Source organism: Terrapene carolina, unplaced genomic scaffold (genome assembly GCF_002925995.2).
Source record: "Terrapene carolina triunguis isolate 2854851 unplaced genomic scaffold, T_m_triunguis-2.0 Scaffold232, whole genome shotgun sequence".
NCBI lineage: Eukaryota > Metazoa > Chordata > Testudines > Emydidae > Terrapene > Terrapene triunguis.
This window is the reverse complement of record NW_020664583.1, coordinates 10,440,917-10,456,429: the sequence shown is the minus strand read 5'-3', so window position 1 is coordinate 10,456,429 and position 15,513 is coordinate 10,440,917. Positions and strand designations below refer to the sequence as shown.

The 15,513-nt window shown below is 45.9% G+C and overlaps 1 protein-coding gene across 2 annotated transcripts in view; it reads left to right on the top strand.

The window, feature by feature from the left end:
* Positions 1-788: 788 nt before the first annotated feature.
* The window catches only part of DCAF1 (DDB1 and CUL4 associated factor 1), a 99,404-nt gene continuing 84,679 nt past the window's right edge, over positions 789-15,513 (top strand). Inside the window, exons 1-2 of one of the 2 annotated variants that reach the window (XM_024205671.2) lie at positions 789-874; positions 7,824-7,941. In XM_024205671.2, the coding sequence (XP_024061439.1) occupies positions 7,832-7,941 (110 nt within the window). In that variant the 5' untranslated portion in view covers positions 789-874; positions 7,824-7,831. Of the gene's footprint in view, positions 875-7,823; positions 7,942-15,513 lie in introns of those variants that run through there. The other variant, XM_024205672.2, reaches the window with a different exon arrangement.

The following is a 15,513-nucleotide window of genomic DNA, read 5'->3' as shown; positions in this document are numbered from 1 at the left end:
GGTGGAGAGCAGCGGGAGCTGGGAAAGTTGGAGCCCGGGGAGGAGGCGGCTGCGCGCTCGGATGCCGCCGCCACCTCTGTGCCACGGCAGATTGCGGGAGTTGTAAGTTTTGCTGCAGCCACTCGCACTCGGGGTCCCCTTACCATGCCTCCCTATTTTCCCGGACATGTTCGGCTTTTTGGAAATTCCTCCCGGACGGGGATTTGAGGACCAAAAAGCTGGACATGTCCGGGAAAATCCGGACGTATGGTAACCCTAGTGCAGGGATTTATCAGTGCATAGTATCTGTTAGCTCTCCTGTCCTAGCTTGGAATCCTGCCTCACTCCTTCCCATGCTGAACCTGCCTGACCTCTGTGTGGGGATGCAGTTTTGCAAGTGCAGGACTTTGCCTGATGGGTGGATTTGGCTAGACAGTGGGGGCAGAGGGGCTGGGATGCCATTTAGGCCAGACCCAGTGAGAAGGGGGCACTGTGGGGACCATGTATATGGTGGGCAGGGGCATAGGATGGGCACAGAAGGAGGAGGCCGCTGCCACATTCTTTTGGAACTGGGGTGGCGTGGGGCAGGTGTTGTCCCCCTACTCTGAAAACGATGAATAGAGCCTACAACCACGGGTAGAACTACAACTCCCAGCCTCCCTTGGGCTCCCCCACCATGGAGCAGAGACGCCTGCGCACTGGAGTCGTTTGCTCCCGAACTATGTTTCCCAAGAGGCTGAGCGCGAGCTTCTTCCCTTCGCGCGCCGCGACGGCGCTGCAGCGCGGTGACGCGGAAAGTGTGTGCCCGCCATAGCAATCGCCGCCGCCGCGGTGTGTGCGGGGCCCAGCGCAGGGGCCGGGAGCAACGGCGGGGACCCAGCGGGGCATCGGGCAGGTACCGCGGGGAGCGGGCACAGCGCGGCCCCCGGCGCAGCCTCATAGGCCGCTCCTCTGCCCAGACCTCGGCGCCGGGGGAATTCACCTCAGACACCGGCCGGGGGGGCTCGGCTTCCCTCTCCCGCCTCGCACGGGGCCGCCCCCAATCAGTCCCTTCCGCCGCCGGGTGTTTCCCCTATTGCCGGGAGGGGGGCTTCCACAGACATGCGGGTGTGTGGGGAGGGGTCTTACTTCTCGCCCCTCCTCTCCTCTCGCCCGTGTGTCAGGCTTCGCCTTACCAGGGTCATTGCCCCTCCCCCCAGTCAGGTGGGGGCTTCCCCTCCCCCATTCGTAGGGGGCTATAGCCTTCCCCCGCCCCCATCACTGTCACCCACCCACGGGGTGGAGCAGGTGTTATTTCTCTCGCCAGTCCCTACGAGGGGGCGGGGGGATGCTTCATTTCGACTTCTTGGCAGGGTGATTCTCTGCCGACCGCTAGTGGGGTTTCAGCACCCCCCATGCACTTAGCCTATCCATCTGCTGGGAGGGAGGAGTTTCACCTCCCCATGTATCTCCCCACGCCTTCTTCACCTGCTGTTCACACCTACGGCTGAGGTGACTTCATGTCTCACCCCTTCTTGTGCCTGAGTGCTCCACGTATCCCTGAAGCACTTACCCTCGCCTAATACTTCATCTTCTCCCCACCTGCTTTGGGTGGGGATGTGAATGCCAGCCTCCGGCAAAGGGGAGACTCACCTTTTCCAATCACTTTCTTCTCCTTGCCATCTGATGGGTGTGTGGAACTGATTAAGTATTATGCTGTCTCTCTTTGCAGAAAGTATAGTAGTGTTTTGTAGTGGGCATTGGAGCATCTAAACCCAGGTCTGCACAGTTTTTGTATCAATTTTAACTGTTTCAGTTAAGGGTATGATTTTTGTACCAAAATAGTTAAATCAGTACAATTGCTAGTGTTGACTCAGTTGTACCAGTATAAAAGATGTCTCCTGATTTAGCTTATTCCCCTTCCCATATGGGAGTAAGCTGTACTGGTATAAGTGTATCCACTCATATAAGTATATATTCCACACTCTCTCTCTTTGTGTACTGCTTTAATTATACAGGCATAGTTAAAGCAGTATAACTTTTGGTTGTAGAGAAGTCCTTAATATTTCTTTTCAGTTATGTATGTAGGAATTAATTTGGAAATCTATGGCCTGAGAAATGGGGCAGCTGAAATTGGAGCATCACCTTTTCATTGTGCTATTTTTTTTTTCCTGAGTTTCAATAAAGTTTTGTCATGATTGGGTAACAGCTATTTTGAGTTTTATTTCCTAGAAATTTAAATCTAGACAACTGAATGATTTAATATTTTAAGCAGGCCTTACAAAATTTTACTTGAGTGAGTAAGCATTCCTTTTTTTTGATAGGCAAGTAAAATATTGATAGTTTTAAAAAATAATTATTTAATGTTTGCAGTAAGTGCAGGTAAGTAGAGTTTTGTCTGGCTGGAATTGAACTGGAAATAATTGGTGATGCTCTTCTAAGCTCCACCCACTTATCCCACCACAATGTAATTTAATTCACAGTAAATTGTGCAGCTTCATAAGATTTTCTTTCCTTTCTTATATAAATTTCTTTAAAATTTGTTTCTAGTTTTCACTTCTCATTTTATAATTTTCAGTTACTAAATGAATCTTTTGTACTTGTTTCCTGACGTTAGTAAAATTTCAGATTGTACACAATTTTTTTCTAAGAAGTTTCACATTTACAATGCTTATCTATGCTGAAAACAACCAATTGAGTGCTTCATTATCATCCTTACTGTGAGAACAACACAAAACTGATAAGCAAATATCTTGCACTGTTCTTGCTGCCAGTGACATCTTCCAGTATATTGAAGTTCCACAAGTCAAAAAAGTTGAAATAATTTGACCAGACTATACTTTGTCAGGATTTGCAATTAGAAGTCGGTGGAACTTGTGATCCCAAAGTCCTTTAGAGGCATTTGAAAATCCAATCTTTAGTGCTTAAATATGGGCTTAGGAGCCTAACTTTAGGCTTCAATATTTTGGCCTGTATTCACAATAACTTTGTTAATAAATTGAAGCGATTTTGTTCTGAGGTGACTTTTTTTTTTTATTTTTTGGCCACTAAGGCTTAAAACTTTGGTTGACATTGCAGTGGTTGTCAGGGGTGTGAAAAATCCATACACGAGTGTTGTAGCTATCCCAAGCCTACCTAATGCCTTATGACTTATGTAGATGCAGCTAGGCCAAGAGAAGACTGCTTCCGTTGACCTAGCTACTGCCAGTCGGGGCGGTGCCACTCGTACAGCGATGGGAAAACTGTTGCAGAGGGCTGCCTCTGCTCTGTGGATTACACTGTTGTGCCATGGTGTAGATATGGTTTAACAGAGAAATTTTTAATAAAAAACAAAAACAAAGAAAACATTTTAGCTCTTAACTTTACCCTTAATTTTAAACACATGAATAATATCACTGAAGTCAGTTACTATTTAGGTTTGTAAAGTTACATGCATATTTAAGTGTGAGCAGAATCAGGGCCTTAATTTACAATATTTTATATTTTGTGTAGCAGCTTCATAAAATTCAAATAAGGTACCCTGCCAGGAATGGCATTAAAAAAACTGCATTTATCATTTAATTCATTATAAATTTTAATCTGTAGTTGCAATAGCACAAGTTTTCAGATTAGTTTCACAAGTCCTCAACCTGATTTAAATAATGATTTTTTAAAAAGTGGTTTAAATTAATGATTAAATCACTCCACTCTGTTCTACCAGTTCCTGGAAAGCAATTTAGGATTGAAATTGTCAACTGGCTTATTCAAGGGAAAAGATGAGAATTAGGGCTGCTCTAATAAGTATCCTCACCTGTAGCATAGGGGCACTTCTTGACAGTTAGGCCATGTATACACTAATGAATTTAGAGCAGCATAACTGAACCGATGCATCTGTACTACTTTAAGACCACTCGTATAGCCGCTCTATGCTGATGGGGAGAGAGCTCTCCCATCGACAGAATAAAACCACCTCAATGAGCAGGAGTAGCTGTGTTGGTGGGAGAAGCTCTCCCGGCGACATGGTGATGTGCACACTATCAATTATGCCAGCAAAACTTATGATGCTCAGGGAGGTGGTTTTTTTCACACCCCCGAGCGACGTAAGTTTTGCCAGCATAAATTGTAGTGTAGATACGACCTTACAATTTACACAGTTTATGATCTTGCCCTTTCTCTTGCACGCTTCGTTGATTTAAAACAGAATACTTGAATGAGGTGACCATAGTTCTGGGAGGAATTGGTTTGGGTACTGTGTCTAACAGTGCCATACATGTGCTGTAAAAATGTGTGTGCTGGGAATATTGCAGTTAATCCTTTGGAATCCAAGGATTGTGTAAATCTTAGTGCTTGTCTACACTTAAAACACTACGGTGGCACAGCTGTGCCACTGTAGCTTCAGTGTAGATGCTACCTACTCTGATGGGAAGGATTCTCCTGTTGGTGTAGGTAATCCCCATCTAGAGGCGGTATCTAGGCTTACAGAAGAATTCTTCAGTCGACCTAGCACTGTCTGCATGGGGACTTAGGTTGGCTTAACTAAACCACTCAGGGATGTGCATTTTTCGCACATCTGATTGATGTAGTTATGCTGACCTAATTTTCTAGTGTAGACCAGGCCTAAGTCTTTTCTGATGTATAGTACTTGTTCTGTATGGTGGGACTTAGAATGTACTTGTTTTTGTTATAACAACAATTTTAAAAAGTGGTATGCACTAGGTACTTTGAACAAAGAGTTAAGTTTAAACTTGTGTGCATGTATGCAGATTGAAAAAAATTCAGGAATATACTAGAGCATGGCTAATTCTGGCGTTAAGTCCACATTATGACTTAACCAGGTAATGATCCAACTTTCTAGGAAAAGTTGGGATTCCTGGTTTTTCAGGAATGGCAGTGCTGTACGTCTAGTAGGTTAGGGTGAAGAATGTACATTCTTATTACTTTCAGACTTGAACTTTGCTGATCTGTTGCCAGTATTTCCAGAGCAATCTTTTTGCTGTTCCAGCTGGAACTACTGTGGCTGACAGGGAAGGGCTCCAAAATGAAGTGTAAACTGCTCTTCAAAATTATAGTGAATCAATGACATAGGGAGCCGGGAAGGCCTTGTGGGGGTCATTTAGTGACTTTGTATCCCTGGAGTACAGTACTGGGGTGGGGATGACTTAAAAGATTGGATGCAATTACAAGCCCAGCACTTTGCATTCCCAGTAGAAAAAAAGATAGTTCTTTTGTGGAAGTAATGGACTGAAATTCTTATTTGTAATGTGCAAAGCCTTGAAAATGCATTCATCAGTAGCTAGTGAGTTCAGTAAGTGAGCAGGGAAACAATCAGGAAGAATTGTATATTTACTAGATATCTGCCAAGGCCGGTTAGAGTTGTTTTAGAGGAGAGGGAACTGTCCTAAAGTGGGATCCAGCATTAGAGTCCTTGTGGGAAGTCCAGCCTGTCTTCCCTCCCCGGAGCCAAGAGCTGACTTTCCTAGAAAGGCCACTGTGCCAGAACCCTTTGAGGGGAAGGAGAGTATCTTTTATATCTGCTTCTGACTAGTATGTATCTGTTATACGCTGAGTCCTGCTGTTCATCTAAATCTTCATAGGTTTGGACCAAATTTCTTTTCTAGTATATGTTTCATTTTGTGCAGTCTTAAAAGAGAGCCTCCCTCAAGTGATCTGCATGTTTGATTCACACTTCCCAGTCTAACTTAATGTGTTCAATGAATGCTCCACATAATAAACAGGATAAGAGGAGAATTCATAGTCATTTGAAATGTGGTATGTCCCCTTTTCTTTATGCTTGTTTGGGACATCCATTAGCAGATACTAACTCTTGTACGGTACCTAGCACAATGGTGCCCCAAGGAGCTACCATAATATATATAACAAATAACCTTTGACTGGGGATTTTGTAATTGTGAGTTTAATCTTCCACTGTCTTTGGGTTTGTGTGATGTCCCTATGGCCAAGTCTATCAGTATAACTACGAATTTTTCACCCCCCTGAACAATGTAGTTATATCAACCTAACCACTGATGTAGATAGGGCTATGTCAGTGGGAGAGTTTCTCCTGTCAACATAGCTACTGCCTCTTGCAGAGGTGGATTAACTATGCCGATGGGAGAGCTTTTCCCATGGGTGTAGGAGCATCTTCACTTAAGTGCTACAGTGGTGCAGCTGCGCCGATGCAGTTTTAAGTGATTCCTGCCAGTTTCATGTGTGACTAGTTTCCCATTTGATTGTTGCCTTGTGTCTAATAAGCTAACCAATCAAAATACATTAAACTCAAAAGGACCTATGAGACAGAAGTCTGAGTAATAGAACTTACTTCATTCTGTTAACGAGAAAAATTCCAGACCGGTTGGAGGTGCTCAGTGGTCCATTTGATTTAAAATACTGACAGTTGACGTTATGAACTTCTAGCTAACCTGCATTATCTGTAATATGGACTAAACTGTGGTTCTCTACATGTTCTTCCCCTCAATTGACTTTCTGTAATGTATATTTGAGGAAGTGGAGTGAGCACTGTATGTGTGTGTTCTCCTTTTAGGTGTCTGCATTGTAAATGGCTCAGCAAAGTTCTGTGTATGTTCTGTTGTTTAATTATGACAAACTCATTGTTGATTTGATAGCAAATATGCACTGACATCTGTTACCTGTCAGTTTGTCACCACTACTTGAATACTGGAAGTCTTAACATATATTTGGAGGAGAGGGAATGTCTTTCGTAATCATTTTCCTTCTCTTTCACCCTTAAAAGTCACACATCATCGTGACCATCCCTGTAGATTAGGCCTGGGTACAGCTCCCTTGAGATCTTCTCAGTGCCCTGCAACCATGCCACAAAAAGCTGTAGTCTACCTTCCCAGTAATCCAAGACCTATCAGGTTAGAAAGTGAAGGCAAAAAGAGTGTGGCTGTGTATTGAGCCATATCCAGAGTTATGAACCGTCAGTGGTTTAGGTGCATTTTTACCCGGCTTGAAAAATGTTGACGTTCGCTAGCTAGAGACCAATACATAAGATGAGAGGTGGTACTCTTAGTAAGGTCCAGGGACAGAAACACTTTGGTATAAAGTCTAATATTGTACCTGGCCCCTTCATAGGGGCAAATCTTTTGTATCAGCCTCTGGTTTGCACTAAGTAGATGTCTGATAAACTTGAAGTTATTGCTTTCTTGTTTCCTCCCATGAAGCTGTTGGAAAGGAGAATGTGTGTCTGTGTCTTTGTCTCTTCCTCTTTTTCACTAGAGCCACCTGACTGTTCTTGGGAGGCTTGAAGAAGCAGGGTGGTAGAGATCCTTTCCCTGCATCTCTTTTTGTCCTTAGTCCACTGTGAACAACTGTCAGTGCCTCCCTCTGCTGCTACTTTAAATGTTGTGGGACTGCAGCAGCAGTAAAACTAATTTGATTCTTGTCACTTTCCCTGATGCCCAGAAGGTGTTGAACAGGAGCAATGAAACTGATCAGAATCTTGTCAGCTTTGCTTTGCTGTTTCTTGGGTAAACCTAGGTGTAACAGCAAAGGGACAGGAGCAGTCTGCCTGTGGAGACATATGTTAACCTGCAAAAAATCCTCTGATTTTTGGACACACTTGTGGCTATTACCCATCACAGTTGAGGATTTGCATGCACTGGTCCAGATTTGGGTTTGCAAAGTAGACTTGCATTTGTTTATATACCTGAGGGATGAAAGACAGCCCTCTGTTTTTTTTTATGTCAAATTCTGTAGAATTTGATGGTTTAGCCTTCTCCCTGCCTTGCAGCTAAAGTTTGCTTGCCACTGCCAAGTGGATTTTTAAACCCTGATTTTTGACTCTTTTTGAGGAGTCAACATAACTGAGTGGGACAATTTGCTAGTTAACCTCACTTTATTTTTTTTCTTCTCATCTCACTTAGGCTAAGCCATGACGTCAGGATCTGGGCATGTGGACTCCAAGGCTGAACTCACTGCTTTGCTGGAGCAATGGGAGAAAGAACATGGCAGTGGGCAAGACATGGTCCCTATCCTCACCAGGTAAGCTCTGTTAAATAAGCTCTGAGATGCAAATACCTCTGAGGCATGACAGCAGTTTTGGCATGTGGTGACTTGTACTTGAAATTGTTAAAGTAGCTGATCAGTTTCTGGTAACTTACATTCTTTTTGGCCTAAAAATTGAGCAATGTGCAATACTTCATAGTTCTTGTCAAAACAGTATGGTGTTACTTTGTATAGATTTTATATAAACTGTCTCAAAAATATTTGAGTTTAATACACTTAATGTTTCTCTCATTCTTCTACTATTTGAGATTTAGACAAGGGAGAAAAGTTAGATCTGCCTCTGAAACTTGTAAAACACTAGTCTGGGGTGAAGAGTTACGAGTTTATTCCATCTGGTTGGGGTTACAGAGAGTCTTGCCGTAACAGTGATCAGATTGTGTGAAGGCATGCAAGAGACTCACATAAGATGAACTGAGGTGAGTAGAGAGAGAAAGTTTGTGAGGTTGGCTTGCCAATTCCAGTGGAGAGTTTTGAAAATGAGCAGTGGCTTCCCCCCTCCTTTAGGGGAATCCTCTAATGATCAGGGAACCAGTGGCACTTTTTGGATAGGATGCTGGTCCTATTTTGTATGTGTGAGGAGGTGCTCTTTCCCCTGACCGTTGCTGCCTTGACTAAAGATCTGTTTTGGTAGGAAGAGGTAGTAGCACTGATTGCCTCAAGTAACTCAGGGTAGGAGGAGAGAGGTGTGAGGTTTCTTCCACAACATCTTCACTAACTCATGAAAAATGGGGGGCAAGAGCAGAATGGTACTCGTTGAATGGACAGCAGTATTGCCATTCTCAGACCTTTAAAAATCATGAGTTAGCCCCCAAAATATCACGTTTGTTTTAAAAATCATGAGATGTTAAAAACATACATTTAGGGCTTTTATTTGTTTTCTGTTTTCCTGAGACTTCAGGGTACATTCAGTTGATGATTTTAGGCTTTTCCCTGCAACCACAGGGGCTAGAAACGTACTCTTTTTTTAAGTGTAAGCCAAGATCCTCATGTGTTCTCTAGCTTTCTGAGCTAGGGTTTTAAAAAAAAACACCAAATATTACCAGATGTGCAAAATATTAAGAGTTTGCAACAATAAGATAGATAGCATCTATCTTGGCCCTTGAGGATTCCTGTCCAAGAATCCTCAGACATATCCAGTTGTCCTAGTCCACTTAAAAAAAAAAAAAAAAATTATATATCTGGGGTGTGTGTGGAGGGGAGGTCATATCGTTCAGAGCAGTCTTGCATTCCTGCTGCTCTGGAGAAGTACTTGGTCTCTGTGTTCTCTACATCATCAGTGTCCAAGTAAGTTATCCTCAGAGTTTCCCCCGATCTTGCTTTTAGGACTCAACATGGTACACTGATTACTCATGTTTGGCAGAGAGGATAGAAGCACCAACACCGTCTTGCAGATGCTGAGGCTGATTACACCAGTGGTTCTCAAACTTTTTTACTGGTGGCTGTTAGAGGGCTTATTCCTTCACCCTCTCACTTCCCTGGTCCTTCTCGCACGAACAGAGAGCAACAATGTCCGAAGGTGCAAACAATTCGATGTTTATTGGGGTGAACTTCCAGAAAGCAATGATTCCAATTTCCTTCCTCAGTGTCCCCCTTCCCAGCTCTGATGCCACAGAGTTTTGCCTGTGTCCCTGTTCCCATTTCCCCCCCTTAGCAAAACATGATTCCAATTCCCCCCTCCTTACTTCCTGATTGACTGCAGACTATATAGTGAAACTTGAGTTCTGCTTAGCTATACCTTAACCAATCATTTTACTGAAATTTAACTAATCAATCCTAACATATTGTAACATGATTATCTAACCAATTCTATCCCACCACCTTAATTGGTTTACACCCAACAAAATTAATTATACAGCAGACAGAAACAATCACAGAACCAGACAGAGATTATACAGACAAACAATAGGGAAATGGGGACTACAGTGATAGAACAACAAAGAAATGAGGATTTCACACCCCAGCTATTGATAAGTGAGTTCTTGCCAGACAGGATGCTATCAAACTAAGGGTATGTCTACAGTACGAAATTAATTCAAATTTATTCTATTCGAATTTTCGGAAGCGATTTTATACATTCAGTATTGTGTGTCCCCACTAAAGCGCGTGAATTTGGGGGAGTGTGTCCACAGTACTGAGGCTAGCATCGAATGTCGGAGCAGTGCACTGTGGGAAGCTATCCCACAGTTCCCACAGTCCCCGCCGCCCATTGGAATTGTGGGTTAAGCTCCCAGTGCATGATGGGGCAAAAACATTCTCGCGGGTGTTTCTGGGTGTGTGCCGTCACTCGCTCCTCCCTCCGTGAAAGCTACGGCAGACGCCATACTGCCAGCAGACGGTGCACCGCCTGTCTCCTGGTACTATGAATCCACCTCGCATGTCCTCTTGTCTTTCTATCTACTCTTTTATATAACCATTTCACACCTTTTTTCGGCCACCATGAACCGAGCAGCACAGCTTCCACCGCAAACTCTGCTCTCCCGCTCTTGCATCGATAGCTACTTTTTCCATGTTGTCTGTCCTGGGCTCGCATGCAAGCTACAGAAGGCAACAATTCCCCGCCATTTTTCGGCCATCATGAACTGAGCCGTACAGCTTCCACCGCAAACTCTGCTCTCCCGCTCTTGCAGCTCTAGCGAGCTTCCCGACTCTGTGAAAGCTACAGAAGATAACCATTTACCGCCTTTTATCAGCCATCTTGACCCGAACAGGCCTCCTACGTTTCGCGCCCTTTTTCCAGGATTACCCGTGCAGGCGCCATAGCGCGGCAATCGTGGAGCCCGCTCAGATCTCCGCTGCAGTTTTGACCATTGTAAATACCTCGCGCGTTATCCAGCAGTATGTGCAGTACCTGCAAAACCGGGCGAGGAAGCGACGACAGTGCGATTACTATACTGATGAGGACATGGACACAGACGTTCCTAGAAGCACGGCATGTGGTGATTGGGAGATCATGGTGGCATTGGGCCAGGTTCATGCTGTGGAATGCCGATTCTGGGCCCGGGAAACAAGCAGAGACTGGTGGGACCGCATAGTGTTGCAGGTCTGGGATGATTCCCAGTGGCTGCGAAACTTTTGTATGCGTAGGGCCACTTTCATGGAACTTTGTGACTTGCTGTCCCCTGCCCTGAAGCGCAAAGACACCAAAATGAGAGCAGCCCTCACAGTTGAGAAGCAAGTGGCCATAGCACTATGGAAGCTTGCAACGCCCAACAGCTACCGGTCAGTCGGGAATCAGTTTGCAGTGGGCAAATCTACTGTAGGGGCTGCTGTGCTGCAAGTAGCCAACGCAATCATTGACCAGCTGCTATCAAGGGTAGTGACTTTGGGAAATGTGCAGACCATTGTGGATGGCTTTAATGCGCTGGGGTTCCCTAACTGCGGCGTGACGATAGGCAGAACGCATATCCCTATCTTGGCCCCGGCACACCGGGGCGGCCAGTACATAAACCGCAAGGGGTACTTTTCCATGGTGCTGCAAGCACTGGTGGATCACAAGGGACGTTTCACTGACATCAATGTGGGATGGCCGGGAACAGTGCATGATGCTCGCATCTTCAGGAACTCTGGTCTGTTTGAACAGCTGCAGGAAGGGACTTACTTCCCAGACAAGAAAATTACTGTTGGGGATGTTGAAATGCCTATAGTTATCCTCGGGGACCCAGCCTACCCCTTAATGCCATGGCTCATGAAGCCGTACACAGGCACTCTGGACAGTAGTAAGGAGCAGTTCAACTATAGGCTGAGCAAGTGCAGAATGGTGGTAGAATGTGCTTTTGGAGGTTTGAAAGCGCGCTGGCGCAGTTTACTGACTCGGTTAGATCTCAGCACAACCAATATTCCAATTCTAATTGCTGCTTGTTGTGTGCTCCACAATATCTGTGAGAGTAAGGGGGAGACATTTATGGTGGGTTGAGAGGTTGAGGCAACTCGCCTGGCGGCCAATTTCACACAGCCAGACAACAGGGCGATTAGAAGAGCACAGCAGGGCGCGCTGCGCATCAGAGAAGCTGTGAAAGCCAGTTTCATGACTGGCCAGGGTCCGGTGTGACAGTTGTGTTTGTTTCTCTTGAAGTTACCTGCCCCCTATATATATATATGAAAGGAAAATTGTTTAAAAACTGTTCATTATTTGTTGCACAACACATTGAGAGAAATCCGAAGGTAGACTGGGGGAGGGGGGAGATATTGGGTTAGGGGGGTGGAGGAGGGAAGGACAAGTCCAGAAACCAAATCAAAAGTTCGCATATGCCAGCTTTCTGCTGCTTGGGCGATCCTCTGGGGTTGAGTGTGTGGGTCCCCGTAGCCTCCCCCTCATGTTGTTGGGCATCTGGGTGAGGAGGCTATGGAACTTGGGGAGGAGGGAGGGCGGTTATACAGGGGCTGCAGCGGCAGTCTGTGGTCTTGCTGCCTTTCCCGCATTAGATCCACCATACAGCAGAGCATGTCAGTTTGCTCCCCCATGAGCTCGACCATAGCGTCCTGCCTACTCTCATCGCGCGCGTCCCTCCTCTCTTTGTGTTCCTGTAATGCTTTACGGGACTCCGCAATTGTTTGCCTCCATGCATTCAGCTGGGCCCTATCAGTGCGGGAGGACTGCATGAGCTTGGCGAACATGTCGTCCCGAGTTCGTTTTTTCGGCCTTCTAATCTGGACCAGCCTCTGGGACGGAGTAGATAGGGGCCGCGTTGAAACATTTGCACCTGTGGGAGGAGAAAAAGGGAGGGTAGTATTTTAAAAGATAAATTTCAGAGAACAAAGGGGACACTTTGGTGTGAGTAAGCCATCACATATGGCCGGGCAACAGAATTCAGCTTGCAGGCAGCCTAGGGGCACGCGGGGTTCTGCTTCTTCTACATTCATTTCAATGCTTTTAAACTGCTGGGCCCCCTTTCCCATAGCAAACAATACCTGGTGGGTTTGCCATATAAAAGGAGGGCCTGCGGGCTCTCTGGGATGATCGCTTCACACAACACTCCCCCACCCCCACCGCACCCACCGCGTGGCTCTGAGCAGGGATGACCCCTTTAAACTAAACACCAACTGCCCAGCGTGGCTGGGTTTCCCCCCACCCCCCACCGCGTGGCTCCGATCAGGCTCTCACTCACCAGAAGTACCTTCTCCAGGGTAATGGTCCGGGAGCCCGCCTTGGGAGTGGGGGGAAGCTATTGGCTCCAGCGTTAAGAATAGTTCCTGGCTACTGGGGAAAATGGATTCCCCACTTGCCGCCTGTGCACTGTCGTTGTCGTCCTCCTCCTCCTCCTTCTCCTCCAATGACTCTTCCTCCTCGCTCCGTGCAACTTCCTCCTTGCAGGTGTCAACGGACAGTGGTGGGGTAGTGGTGGCGTCATCCCCCCATAATTGCATGCAGCTCACGGTAGAAGCAGAATGTATGGGGCTGTGACCCAGAGCACCCATTTGCCTCCCTGGCTTTTTGGTACGCTTGCCTGAGCTCCTTGATTTTTGTACGACACTGCCCTGTGTCCCTGGAGTAGCCTCTTTCCGTCATGGCCCTGGAGACTTTAGCGTACGTATTTGCGTTCCTTTTTTGGAACGTAGTTCTGCCATAACAGACTCGTCTCTCCAACATGCGATGAGATCCAGTACCTCCCATTCGGACCATGCTGGAGCTCGTCTGCGAATCCGGGACTGCATGATCTCCTGTGATGGTGGACTCTGCATGGTCGCCTGTGATGGTGGACTGTGCTGATGGTCACCTGTGCTGATGGTGACCAAACAGGAAATGAAATTCAAAAGTTCCCGGGGCTTTTCCTGCCCACCTGGCTAGTGCATCGGAGTTGAGAGGGTTGTCCAGAGTGGTCACAAGGGAGCATTCTGGGATAGCTCCTGGAGGCCAATAACGTCTAATTGTGTCCACAATACCTTTAACCCAGGATTGCGATCTTGATTTAAGCGCTACTCCACTTGCCGAGGTGGAGTACAGAAATCGGATTAAAGAGCCCTTTAAATAAAAAAAAAAAATGGTTTGGTCGTGTGGATGGAATCATTTTTTTTTTTTCAAATTAACTCGGCTAATTCCAAAATAACAGACTAGTGTAGACCAGGCCTAAGTTTTCTTTAAATCTTCTAGGCTCTTCCCTTTCTCTGGAGGTGATAGATTGGATCACCTTTTTAACAGCCCCAAACTGCCTTATTTCAGTGTGATTGGTGAGGACGTGACTGTTCGCTTCCCAGATTATGGCTGCCTCTGCTCTTTAGCCAAAGGACTTAGCCTAAGAACAAGGCCTTAGACCAGGGGTTCTCAAATTTTTGTACTGGTGACCCCTTTCACATACCAAGCCTCTGAGTGTGACCCCCCCCTTATACATTAAAAACACTTTTTTATATATTTAACACCATAATAAATGCTGAAGGCAAAGCGGGGTTTGGGGTGGAGGCTGACAGCTTGCGACCCCCCCCATGTAATAACCTCACGACCCCCTGAGGGGTGCTGACCCCCAGTTTGAGAACCCCTGCCTTAGACTATCATAGTGAGAGAAGGCCTATAAACAGGCAGACTGATTTTGATTCTTGTTTTGTACCTCTATAACTAGCTAAGTGATAAGAATACACCTAAATTCTTAAAGTATAGGCCTTTGCAGACAGGCCTGAATATCTATATCCTAACAGTGACCCCTTTCACATAGCAAGCCTCTGAGTGCGACCCCCCCCCCCCCTAAATTAAAAACACTTTTAAAATATATTTAACACCATTATAATGCTGGTGGCAAAGTGGGGTTTGGAGTGGAGGTTGGCAGCTCGCGCCCCCCCATGTAATAACCTCGCTACTCCCTGAGTGGTCCCGACCCCCAGTTTGAGAACCCCTGGATTACACTGATGTTTGGAGTGAATGGTTGAGAGGATCTTGATGTTATCAGCACATCTTTCACTGAACAGACTGACTATTGGAACTTACCACAAAGAGTACTTTTACTGTGAAGACAGTTCTAATGGATCTCAGCTCCCTGCAAGCCAACCTCACTGATTCCCTGCTGGACTTGACAAACTCCATGAGCATACACTACTGCAAACAAGGTCCTCTAAGTTAGTCTGAAGACACTGAGCCTTTTGGGAGAGTGGTTTCCAGAGGCTTTGCTGTAGTGCTGTTCGGCGTCGATAGCTTCAGCGGAGTGGTTTTGGAAAGCAGCTGGCTCTTGCTCCTTGCTTTTATGAAAGTGATGCCAAAGCTCAGTACGGATCTGGCATGTTGACATTTTTGGCTTCAGGCTGATATAGAGATTGCTTTAAGGCAACTGGTGAAGAGGATCCATTGGACTGAGCAGTAGCTGAATTTACATTGCTGTAGAAAGCAATAAGAGAGTCCCAACTTTCAGGAGCTCAGCAGCATAGCTTTACTCCATCATCTGCTTTGAGGACGGGACGTAGAAGTGCTCCAGACTGGCGTCTGCCTAGATTTAAGGGAGTCTCTTGGGGTGTCTCCGCTCTGGATATTAGATGCTCCCCACAGAGATTGATTGTGCTCTGTGATATTTCAAGGCACATCCGACTCTTTTGTATATTGTTGTAGACTCTAAGACAGAGGAACTTGTG